General features: G+C 33.2%; 1 protein-coding gene across 1 annotated transcript in view; it reads left to right on the forward strand.

Annotated features, from left to right (window-relative positions):
- FAM227B (family with sequence similarity 227 member B) overlaps positions 1–12,635 on the forward strand; it is a 182,676-nt gene that overhangs the window by 38,780 nt on the left and 131,261 nt on the right. The window contains exon 11 of the mRNA XM_069460147.1: positions 1,826–1,963. Coding sequence (XP_069316248.1) covers positions 1,826–1,963 — 138 coding nt within the window. The remainder of the gene's footprint in view (positions 1–1,825; positions 1,964–12,635) is intronic.

Raw genomic sequence — 12,635 nt, forward strand, 5'->3', positions numbered from 1 at the left:
CCTGTATAAATTTAATGAAAATATTTAAATTTAAGATACATGTAAATTACCAAGTAATTGCAAAAATATTTTGGGGGTTCACCTCCTATATTTTGTATGCCATTTGCTTCTAAACCCTTTATGGTAACAATTTCCTGGAAATACTTGAATAGATCCAACTAAAGTTTAATTTTTTAAATTTGTCAAAGCCAAAGGTAAAGAACACACTTCATTTGGGTATTGTGGCCCTATATGAATGCCATCCTTTGGAACAGTCCATTTTTAGTGATCAATTCAAATGTTTTACTTGTAAATAATGTTGGAATGCCACAGCCCACCCAGTGGTTAGTTTGGAAAAGAAGCAACAGAGAAACTAACTTATATTAAGTACTTACTATGGATGAGGCACTCTGCTAAATAATTTTAAATCTGACTTGATGGCAGACAGGGACTAGATTGAATTGAATTTTGTGTCCTTTGTGTCAAGCACACAGTTTCGTATACAGTAAGCTTTAAAAGTGTTTGTCGAGTACACCACTATGTTATCGTTCTTTATATATCAGGACCAAGTAGGGTTCATCCCAAAAATGGAAGTATTGTCCAAAACTAGACTGTGTTAACCATGTCTTTTATTTTCTGTATCTGATACTTTGACATCTGAGACCTTAGTGACCCTGAAAGGACTGCTCTTCCTGGGGTTAGTCAGTTTCTGGAGATAATAAACAACTTGCCCATCAGCATACTTTTCAAAGCAAACCAACCCATCCAGAGCCCACAATACAACCACCTGCTTTATTGGGCTCTCAAACTCAGGGCCACTATTCACTTGCCCTAACCATCCCAGGAACAGGTACCAGACAACTAGGGACAACCCCTAGCCCCTAGAGCCTGATGAAATTATTCAGATTAGCCAATCATAAGCCGCTTGCCTTGCCCATTCCTTCCCAAGGAAAATACAATAAAGGCTCTTGCCCACATTTTGTCCCTCTTCCTCTGTCTCCTGACTGATTACAGTGTTTCCTCATGTGACCCCCCTGTGGCATGGCATGGCATATCCCCTCCTTTTACTGTGGGTGATAAACTATCTTTTCAGTGGCAACCCACTAATCTGTTGGCCTTTCTATACCTCAAATTTTCTACTAATATACAATATTTGAAAACATAGGCAATCTATCAAGCACTCAAGTGAATCAAACAGAGGCTTCTGTATATTTCATCCAGTGTTAACTAATGCTAGATAGGTGATCACTATATCTAAAAAACACTGCAACATTCCTGGAGGCATTTCCAGAATCTAGTTAACTCTTTAATGATGAATTTAAAGAAGATCTAGGGAATAACATTTTTCTTTGGTTATCAGGTATGAATATATCATTTAAGTATTGATCATTATTTTGGTTCCTAAAAATCACTTAAAAATTCTAATTTGATAGTTCAGTCTAGCAAATAATCCTTATTGAACACTTACCACTGAGAAAATATGGGCTTTATTTATGAGTGTTAATGTATAGTTATAGTTAATGTGTAGTGATAATATTAGCTAATATTTGTGTGATGCTTTTCCATTCACTAACACTTTAACATATATTTCAATTAATCTTCAGAATAAACATATGAAGTAAGCACAGAAATTTATATTATTAATATTTTCATTTTTATTGCTGAGGATACAGGTGTTTAGAGTGGTGAAATGACTTATCTAACTCTACACAGCTAAAAAGGAAGAAAAGTAGAACTTTTTTATTGTAAGGATGAAATGTATAATAGTTATAAAAATGCTTTGCCAAGTTAAAAGGTATTTTCAAAATCCTAATTTCTTTGGCCTAATGTACATTTATATTAACAGGTTTAAAACCTCCGAAAGGCTTTTGGACCCACTGGAAACTGAAAGAACTCTCCACAACAACTATACATGGTAGCAAGAAAGCACCTCCAAAATCAATAAAGGAAAGGATCACAAGCAGTCAAGAACGCATATCGCATAGTAAGTAAATTTTTTTGTAAACTGCAGAATGAAATAGGTAGCCAAAATCAAGTATATTAGGTTATTTTATTAGGCAGAATTTTCTAATGATTTATTTTTTCGTAAGGGTCTTAAAATAACATTTGATATATAGATTGGTGTCATAGTGGTACACTATGCTTAAGCCCTTTTTCCATTTGCTTGATACTTTTTATATTGATTTTTAGGCTCTTTTTGTCTTTATGTACACTGTAGATATTCTTTTATTTGTATTGCTGAATGGTTAATAATGTGTTTTGTCAATATATAAAATTTAAATTTTTTTATTTAGTTCATTTAAATTATGTTTTCTTTCGGGTTTCAGTTTTTGGCACTTTTGTAAAGACTTACCTAAGATCATAAAAATACCTACCTATGTCTTTTTTCTGGTAATTTTTTATTTATGTATTTGATTTAATTCTTTAACCCATTTTGGAATTTATTTTGCTATAAGGAGGGTAGTTGTATTCCTGTGTGATATTTTTTCCAAATGATTCATTTTTTAAATAGTCTGCTTATAGACTATTTGAAATACTAATTCACTTACATTTTTGTATTCTCTTCTGTTCCTTTGAGCTACCTGCTAAATTCCTGCACAGGACCAAACTCTTCTGTTACTCAACATTAATAAGCTTTGTAAGGCAAATTTATTTCTCTCTTGTTTATGCTGTGCAGTACCAAACATAGGTCTAATGCTCAGGCCTCATTACTAACCAATTAAATCAGAATCTAGACTCAGTATTTCTTAAAATTTCTCAGCACCTCAGATGATTTCAATTTGCCGGCAAAGTTATAAACTGCTAATGTACAGAGAAATACGTTTCCAATCTATACCTTCAGGCCAGGGAAGAGGAAGGGCTAACCTACTCAACCAACTCTTCTAGAAGCTATTCTTTAATTTCTGATCCTAAAGTCATTTAATTAGTTAATTACTGCTCTTCAGATTTGTATACGTTGAACTCAGAGAATCACTGTTTGAGCTCCCCACACTTATCTCCATAGATACCATCCTATATGATTTCTATTTTTTTAGTAGTTACATGAAATTTCTTGTTTGCTAATATCACCCTCAGTGGTTTTCCAGAATTTCATACATATTTGTTATTTGGGGGCTCATGTCTAAGGATTTTGAATGGAAAGAGAGGTAGTCTACTATCTTGACTACCTTGACCCAGTTTTGCATATCTGTTTTTACTTCTCATCCTCACATGTGAATATCTACTTGGCTGAATACAAAATTAAGGGTTTTTTGGGGAACCTTCTTTTTTTTATTAAAATTTTAACTTACATAAAAGTGATAAGAATAGCATAAAGAACTCTCATATATCCTTTACCCACCAATTATTTACATTTTGCCCCATTTTTATCATTCTCTTTCTTCTTTTTTCATGTAAGCATTTAAAGCTATATATTTCCCTAAGCACTGCCTTAGCTATACTCTACAATTTTAGATATGTTGTATTTTATCATTTAATTTAAAATATTTTCTAATTTTCATTATAACTTCTGCTTTGACCCATGGGCTATTTAGAGGGGTATTGTTTAATTTCCAAATATATGAGACTTTTCTGGATCTCTTATAATTACTGATTTCTAATTTAAAAACTATTGTGGGCTGAGTATGTACTCTGTATAATCTTTTGAAGTGTATTAAGAATTATTTTACGGTATAGTAGATGGTCCATCTTGGTGAACATTCCATGTGCAATTGAGAAGAATGTATATCTTCAGTTATTGTATAAATCTCAGTTTATACAATAATGATCAGTAGTGTTATTCCTATCTTCTATGTCAGGAGTCAGCAAACTATAGCTTGTGGATTAAATCTGGCCTGCAGCATATTTTTACATATCCTGTGAACTGAGAATGATTTTTACATTTTTTAAGGGTTATAAAAAAATATATAAAATAAAACAAAGAATATCCCACGGAGACTACATGTGGCCTGAAAATTCTGAAATACTGACTATATAGCTCTTTATGTAATAGAAAAAGTTTGCTCACCCTGATATCTTTCTTGATATTTTGTTTAGTTGTTCTTTAATTAATTACTGAGGGGGAATATTGAAATATCTATATTTGTGAAATTATCTATTTCTCCCTTTTATTCTGTTGATTTTTGCTTTATGCATTTTGTTATTGGGCACATGTACTTTTATTATTATCATTAAGTTTTTTCTTTAATCATTATAAAATGTTCCTTTATATCTATGATAATACTCCTTCCTTTGAGTTCTATTTTGTCTAAGCTTAATATAGCCACTTCAGATTTCTTATGATTATGGTTTACATGGTGTATCTTTTCCTATCATTTTACTTACTATGAGTTTGTGTTTTTATATTTAATGTGTATTTCTTGTAAACAAACTATAGTTGAGTCTTGTTTTCTTATTTTTGTTTTTATTATATTGAGACATGCAGGAAGGTATAGTGAAGGATATTTCTGACATGCAACAAATATTTACATTTTGCCATATTTGTTTTTCCATTCTATTATTTGCAGATCTGTTTTACCACTCCTAAATATGTCTCTCCCTTCCCAAGAGGTTATGATTCTGCTTAAATTGATGGACATCCTCTATTTATATAATATTGTTTTTTGTGTTTTGTACATAAATAATATATATAAAACTTTAAAATTTTTCTTTATGCAACATTCTCTAGATTTACCCGTCTTGATATATATAGATTTAATTCAGTCTCGTGTTTTATATGTTAATATTTAACAATTGGTATTTGAAAACTAAAAATAATTAACAGGTTTTGACCAGTATTTTTGACCACCAAGAGAATATAGTGAAGTTACTCCATAGGTTATAGAAGTAGTTGAAAAGTTCTTTTCTTCTTCTAGAAAATATTACTTATGAGCTTTTATCTCAGTTATATTTATTCCAAGTATTTCTTATTTATATGTTGTTTCATGATAATCCTTGTTTTTTTAGAAGTTATTATTATTTGAGTTATCCATTTTATGCACTCTAAAATGAAGAATTACTCTACGTAATGCACTATAATGCCTGTAAGAGGTTTTATATTGTATTCCTTATAAAATAGTTATTTTCATTTAAAAAATAATAAGAATTCTATGTGCTTAAACAAACTTGATTTTTATATTAATGGGAAATCTTGATAAATGTGTCATACATTTTAATTATCCCATAATATTTGAAAATAATTTTTATATTTGATTCTAAAACAGGAAAAGATTTTTTTGTTTCTGAATGAGATCATCTAAGTCTGTGGGAGTGGGGACCAGGTTATAATGGTGTTTCTTATATATTGCTCAAAATTAAAATTTAATAATTTATGTTCAAACTGGAAAAATCTTCAATTTGAAGTACATACCTGATAAAGTTTGTTGACTTATAGAGCCTTATTAGTAATCTTCTTGTGTGGCAGGTGGCTTTTATTATCATCCTCATTTTATGAATGAGAAAAATGAAACATAAATAGATCAAGTAACTTGCCTAAAGTCACATAACTGATAAGTGCTGGAATAGGAATTGAAATCCCTGAAATTTTGGCCTTAAAATATGAACCCTTAACAACTTCACATACTACCTCTCATTTAATTTTACAGATTTGTAAGTATATTAAAGCTTAAAGTCATCATCATAGGATAAGAGTTGTAACTTATGAGAGTTACTACAGCCTTAATCCTTCATTTATGGCAAATGTGAATGAGTTTTTAGATTATTTCTTTGATTCAATTTTAATAGGTGAGAAGGAACAAGGAAGGGTGTAAGTAGAAGAGCCAGAAAGGTAGAAGACTGGGGAGAAAAATTATTCTGTTTCCCAATTTTGTTTATGGACTCTTCTAGAAATAAAAACCAGGACTCCTAGAAATAGAAAGCAATGGTTTTGATAGTTGGAAAATCCATACTCTGGGGCCAAAGTAGTATAGTGGCACAATGATAGCAAAGGGCCAAAATTTCTTAACCTCTAAGAGAACCAGAGCCTCCATTGGGAAGCATATATCTGCTACACACCACTGTTTTTGATAGGAGAACTAAATGGGGGAGTTGTACCATTTCAAAAGACAAGGATTGCTTAAAGAGGTATATTTTTTCTTGTAAACTTCTGCTTACATTGTGACTACAAAGAAATTGGTTAAAATTTACATGTTTCTTTAGTTGAATTTTAAGCCTCTCATATTTCTCCAGAGCTCTACCTACTTTTAATGCTATCTGCTGAGTTTTTACATTCATTAGTGTTCAGTGTGTGCCTCTCCTCCACACGGTGATGCCAAGCTCCAGGTTACTTCTATCTTTAGGGTTCACCATCCTATAGAACTGAATAGTCATTTGAATTTGTCTCATCAGGAGAATAAAAAAATGAGTGGGCATACACTCTTAAAAGTTTTGGTTCGGTAGTGACCCATATCACTTCCAATCACATACCATTAGTGAGAACAAGTCACTGGTATACCTAGATCTAAGGAGGTGTGGCAAATAAAAACCCTGACTGCTGCTACATAGTGATAACTCTACACTATGGAAAGGAGAGCACAAATTTTGGAAGACAGCTAAATGTCTACTACAGGCATCCAGTTAAAGAATAGTGTAGTAATCCTTATTTAATAGAATGATTTTGCTGTGGCCAATAATTTTAGCTATCAAACAAAAATTTTGTAGAAGTTGTATTCACCACCACAATCTTGAGAGTTTTTCAGTACTTAAAGACTTTTCTGATGAGATCAGTGGTAATATTAATGAATATGATTTATTGATATTGTATAAAGAAATGTTTCAACACTTAGAAGATCTACATATAACTCACTAAATTAGTATTTTCCAAGTGACCAATGCATTATATTTTTAAAATATCATACATAGGATGGGTGTGGTAGCTCACACCAGTAATCCTAGCACTTTCAGAGGCTGAGGCTGGAGGATTGCTTGAAGTCAGGAGTTTGAGACCAGCCTGGGCAACAAAGTGAGATCCTGTCTTTACAGAGAATTTAAAAAATTAGCCAGGCATGATGGCAAATGCCCGTAGTCCTCGCTATTTGAGAGGCTGAGGCAGGAGGATCGCCTAGGAGTTTGAGGCTTCAGTGAGCAATAATCGCACCACTGCACTCCAGTCTGGATAGCAAAATGAGATTCTGTCTCAAAAAAAAAAAATCATACATAAATTTTAAAAACCCAAGATCAATGGCTTTTAATATAATGGAGTACATAAAGCACAGTGAAATGGTTTCAGATTCCACATTGCAACCCACCATTAATAAACTACAACTTGTCAAGTTTTGTTGTAGTGTCAAAGAATATTTGCAATTATGTGAAAAGGCTATTAAAATATTCCTCCTTCTTCTACCTACATATCTGTATGATGCTGGATTTTCTTTATATACTTTAGTATTAATATGTACATAGATACTTCCAAAATATCACAGCAGAATAAATGTAAAAATATGTATATTAGAATCCAGCTGTCTTCTACCAAGCCAGATATTAAAGAGATTTTTAAATATAAAACAATGTAACTCTTCTCAAATCTTTTTCTTGGAAGTAAAGTTTTTTTTTTTTTTATAAAAGATGCTATTTATGTTAACATGAAATGGGTTTATACCTATTATTTTTAATGAATTAAGAAATATTTAATATTTTCTACTTGTACTTGCCTATCTGTCAAATATTAGTAGATACAAAAGCCCACATAAACAAAATTTCTTTGATGTCTTCGTTTATTCTGAAGAGTGTAAAAGAGCCCTGACACCAAAAACTTTGAGGACTACTATCCTATAGGAAATCACTGTAAAGGAGCTTGGCCCATAGCATCTGAGAGCTACCATATCCTGCTTATTGCTTTACAGTTTCTATGCTGCTTATCCCCAATCTGGACTCAGTTACACTACAGAGAATGCCCTAAACATACTCTGATAATTTATTTACTAGGACCAAAAGGATGTTTTTATTTGAAGACTTTTCTATAGTCTCTAGTGTTTTTCCAGTTCTAATGTATTCAACTTGCACATAGAAGACTGGAATGTCCTTGAGCAGGTCACATAACTGCTCTGAGCCTTATTTTTCCAACTGAAAAATTAGGTGATTAAATTATTGCTAGATTCCTCCTTTCTAACATTTTGTTACTCCATGACTTCTATTCATAGGTGTGGAATAATCTTCCAAAGTGGTTGTAAATTGTTGAGGTGGGATTAGCAAGAGACTGGATTCATGATTTTAGAGCTCTTCTCTCCCGATAGCTCTGTGTGTGTGTGTGTGTGTGTGTGTATGTGTGTGTGTGTGTGTCTTTATGTGTATTAAAACCTTAATCTGTGTACTGGAGGAGGACTGACACAGATCCAGAGTCAAGAGCAGAACCTGTATAAAGCATGAATATGTATACACATGGATACACATATGTATATATGTGAGTTTCAAGGAATAGAATAATCTGTGCTCATTTATACTGCTATCTTAGAATTACTTCATCTAATCCAAAACATAATTAAAACATTATTTCTTCTTCTTGACATTTGAGATGCTTATTGCCATGTGGAGTTAACTTTTTTCCAGAATGTTAACAAAAAGAATTTTCAGTTTTTGTTTTTAATGAAAGAAACAGACAGTGGCTAGTTAAAATTTGCCTTCCAAACAAAATGGCATAATATCTCCCTGTTGAGGACTGGAATGTGAGCAGTTATAGAATTTCAGTATCTGGAATGACTCAAGATTTACAAGCCAGCTCCCGTTAACCAGTATATTATTAGATTATTTACAAGACTAAAGTTTTAACATTCATTTGTCTTATTATGATATACCCCATTTAAGCTTTTGAAGTAAAGATAAGATCATTTTTGAAAAACTATTTTTCTACTTCTCCCCCAATTTTAAACCCAACTTTTCCTCTTTCTCTGACTTTAAGGTTAAAACATTAACAAATCTCATGATTTTTATAAACTATAGTTTAAACCACAAGAAATAAGAAAAATCCTTATATTCAACTAGCTCTGAAGTACATAGTGCACATTACTGTACTATGAGGAGATAAAAAAGAAACACAGTAGTTACTCATACACAAGTACTATTAGTAGTTGATATTTAGCAAATGACATGTTATAGAAATACTTAAAGTAATAGCCAGATGGGTTAGGACTCCGTATGTTATAAAAGGTGCTTGAATTTTAATTGGCACCTCCGTCATTTTGTTACCTCTTACTGTTAGCAGTGTTCATTGACAATTAAAACAGAACCCTTAAAACTTGGATATAAGGTAGCACTTTGAGAATTAAGCCAGTAAAATCTCCACATTGTGCTTTTCATTATATACCATTGAAAGAAAACCAAGAAATTTGCACAGCTAAAGAGTGAAGAAATCCTCAAAACAGTAGTAAGACAGACAGACATACAAATCCCCAATGTGATAGCAATTTGATAAGTTGTATTCTTATATTATTATTGGTTGTATTTTATACTATGTGGAGAAAGACTCTGTGAACAGAAGTGGAGAGGATAACATAAGGCATAGAGTAGCTCAAAGAACCAGAAATTGGCAGTATTTTTACAGAACTATACAGATATGATTGTTATGAATTAAATTTAATAATAATTTGGATAATTCGTGTGGACCAGTTAGCAAGCAAGTATTAAGAGTATTTAGTACTTTTTGAGGTTCTATTTTATTACTAGCTTCCATGGGGAGTTTTAAAAAGGCAATAGCCATTTTTACTGTTATCACACTTAACACATATTTATCATGTAGTGCCTGACACGAACATGGTAGATTCTCAAGATGTGCTTGTTTAACTGAAGTAGATGAAGACATATATTCATAAACGTTATATATGTACATATACATGTGTATATGTCTATGTATGTATGCAATTGTTTACTAGAGTGCAATAGGATTCAGAGAAGGAAAAAATCATTAAACTTGAGGCTTGTGTCTAAGAGCAAAGAAGGGTATGAATTTACAGTGACAGTGGAGATATTCTAGATTGTTGGGACAATATAGACAAAGCTCAGAGGCAGAATCAACATGGTCTGTGTAAAGCATGACAAACACAATGGCCTAAAGAAATTATAAGGTTTGTATTGAACAGTGAAAAAATTGGAAAGGTAAGGTGGAGCCAATTATTTAACAGCTTTGGGTACTAGTTTTAGGAATTTAAACTAAACCCAATAGGCAACAAGGAGCCAGTATGGCTCTGAAATTGGCAACTGACACAGAGCAGTAATTTAGAAAGATGAAGAAATTAGGCAGCATTTGAGATTGAGACAAGAATGAAAGCTGACTACATTTTGAACACAAAAATTACAATGTATATCCACACCCATGCACTGATGATTGGAATGTATTTTGGAAAAAATTTTCTGAAAATCAGTTTTTCAAATGAATTTTGTGTAATCATCCTAAGAAAATCAGAAATATAAAGAAGTATATACAAAAATATCCATATTTATGTTAATGAAAAATTTGAAACAACCAAAAAATAACCAATAGGAGATAAGTTAAATAAATAATAGTAAAGTAGAAGCCCTCTCCTCTAGACTAGTCAGATCCATTAATTGATTGATTAATAGAAAAATTTCAGTAAAGTGGAGAATCATTGATATATATATATGACTTAAATATTTTATGTTCACTTCGAACATAAAAAGGTACATTCATCAATTTTTGATGCAGGGATTTCCTCTGAGTATGATTCTAATTAATTATCATCCCCATTAAATATTATCTATAATACCCAATTTCAGTTTCTTTATAATCTGAGAATTCAATAATATCTGCCAATCAAGCTGACTGCACAATTCCTCTAGATTTTTATTACTTTCTCCCTGTCGTCTTGCCCACACCTAATTCAGCAGCAAAGTTTTTTTTTTTTTTTTTTTTTTTTTTTTTTGAGACAGAGTCTCACTCTGTTGCCCAGGCTAGAGTGAGTGCCGTGGCGTCAGCCTAGCTCACAGCAACCTCAAATTCCTGAGCTCAAGCGATCCTCCTGCCTCAGCCTCCCGAGTAGCTGGGACTACAGGCATGCACCACCATGCCCGGCTAATTTTTTCTATATATATTTTTTAGCTGTCCATATAATTTCTTTCTATTTTTAGTAGAGATGGGGTCTCGCTCTTGCTCAGGCTGGTCTCGAACTCCTGAGCTCAAACGATCCGCCCACCTCGGCCTCCCAGAGTGCTAGGATTACAGGCGTGAGCCACCGCGCCCGGCCTGCAGCAAAGTTTTTAATTACTCACCCTCCTCCATTGCCACTCTTTAGCCACTATAAAAACTGTCTGCAATTCTGAATCATATGGAAAATGGTTGCAGTTTTGAACAGAGGAGTTGCAAGATCTGAAATGTATTCTAACAGAATTAATCTGGCTTCTCTGTTTGAGAAGGGACTGTGGAGGGGGAGGGGGTACATTTGTGTACTTTGTGGTCGGTAATCATTTTGATGCAAAAATAATTGTTGCTCTATTTCTAGTGTTTTCATGTCCTTTTAGTCCCAATTGGGAATAGCAAAAATTATGTAGTCATCTAGGAAAACTGGAGGGGGGAGCATGGTAAGTGGAGGGTGTTGGGAATAAATCTTTTTGAGATGTTTAAGGAATAAAATACGATGAAGAACCAGGTATAGTTCCTAAAGAGATTTTTTGTTTTTTTCCCATGTACCTAATTAGTTCTCAATTGCATGGGCACATTAGAATCTTCTGGGGAGTTTTAAAAATACCACTGCTTGGCCTCCCTCCCATATATACTGATGCAATTGGCTTTGGTTGGGGCCTAGGCCTCAGTATTAAAAAAAAAAAATTCAGGTCATTCTGATGTGCATCTAGCATTGAAATCAATTGCTTTCAATTCTTTTTAGGTCTTTTTTTTTCTTTTTTATTTCAGCATATTATGGGGGTACAAATGTTTAGGTTACGTATATTGCCCTTGCCCCACCCGAGCCAGAGCTTCAAGCATGTCCATCCCCCAGATGATGCGCACTACACCCATTAGGTGTGTATATACCCATACCCCTCCATCTGCCCGACACCCGATGAAAGTTACTACTATATGTGCACTTAAGTGTTGATCAGTTAAAACTAATTTGATGGTGGGTACATGTGGTGCTTGTTTTTCCATTCTTAGGATACTTCACTTAGTAGAATGGGTTCCAGCTGTATCCAGGATAATATAAGACGTGCTAGATCACCACTGTTTTTTGTGGCTGAATAGGACTCCATGATATACATATACCACATTTTATTAATCCACTCATGGATTGATGGGCACTTGGGTTGTTTCCACATCTTTGCAATTGTGAATTGTGCTGCTATAAACATTTGAGTGCAGATGTCTTTTTTATAGGATGTCTTTTGTTCTTTAGGGTAGATGCCCATTAATGAGATTGCTGGATCAAATGGTAGTTCTACTTTTAGCTCTTTGAGGTATCTCCATATTGCTTTCCACAGAGGTTATACTAGTTTGCAGTCCCACCAGCAGTGTATGAGTGTTCTTATCTCTCCACATCCGTGCCAACATTTATCATTTTGGGACTTTTTGGTAAAGGCCATGCTCACTGGAGGTAAGTGAAATCTCATTGTGGTTTTGATTTGCAGTTCCCTGATGATTATAGATGTTGAACATTTTTTTCAAAACTCTTATAGACATTGGCCTAGGCAAAGAATTTATGAAGAAGACCCCAAAGGCAATCACAGCAACAACAAAAATA

Source organism: Eulemur rufifrons, chromosome 2 (genome assembly GCF_041146395.1).
Source record: "Eulemur rufifrons isolate Redbay chromosome 2, OSU_ERuf_1, whole genome shotgun sequence".
Taxonomy (NCBI): domain Eukaryota; kingdom Metazoa; phylum Chordata; class Mammalia; order Primates; family Lemuridae; genus Eulemur; species Eulemur rufifrons.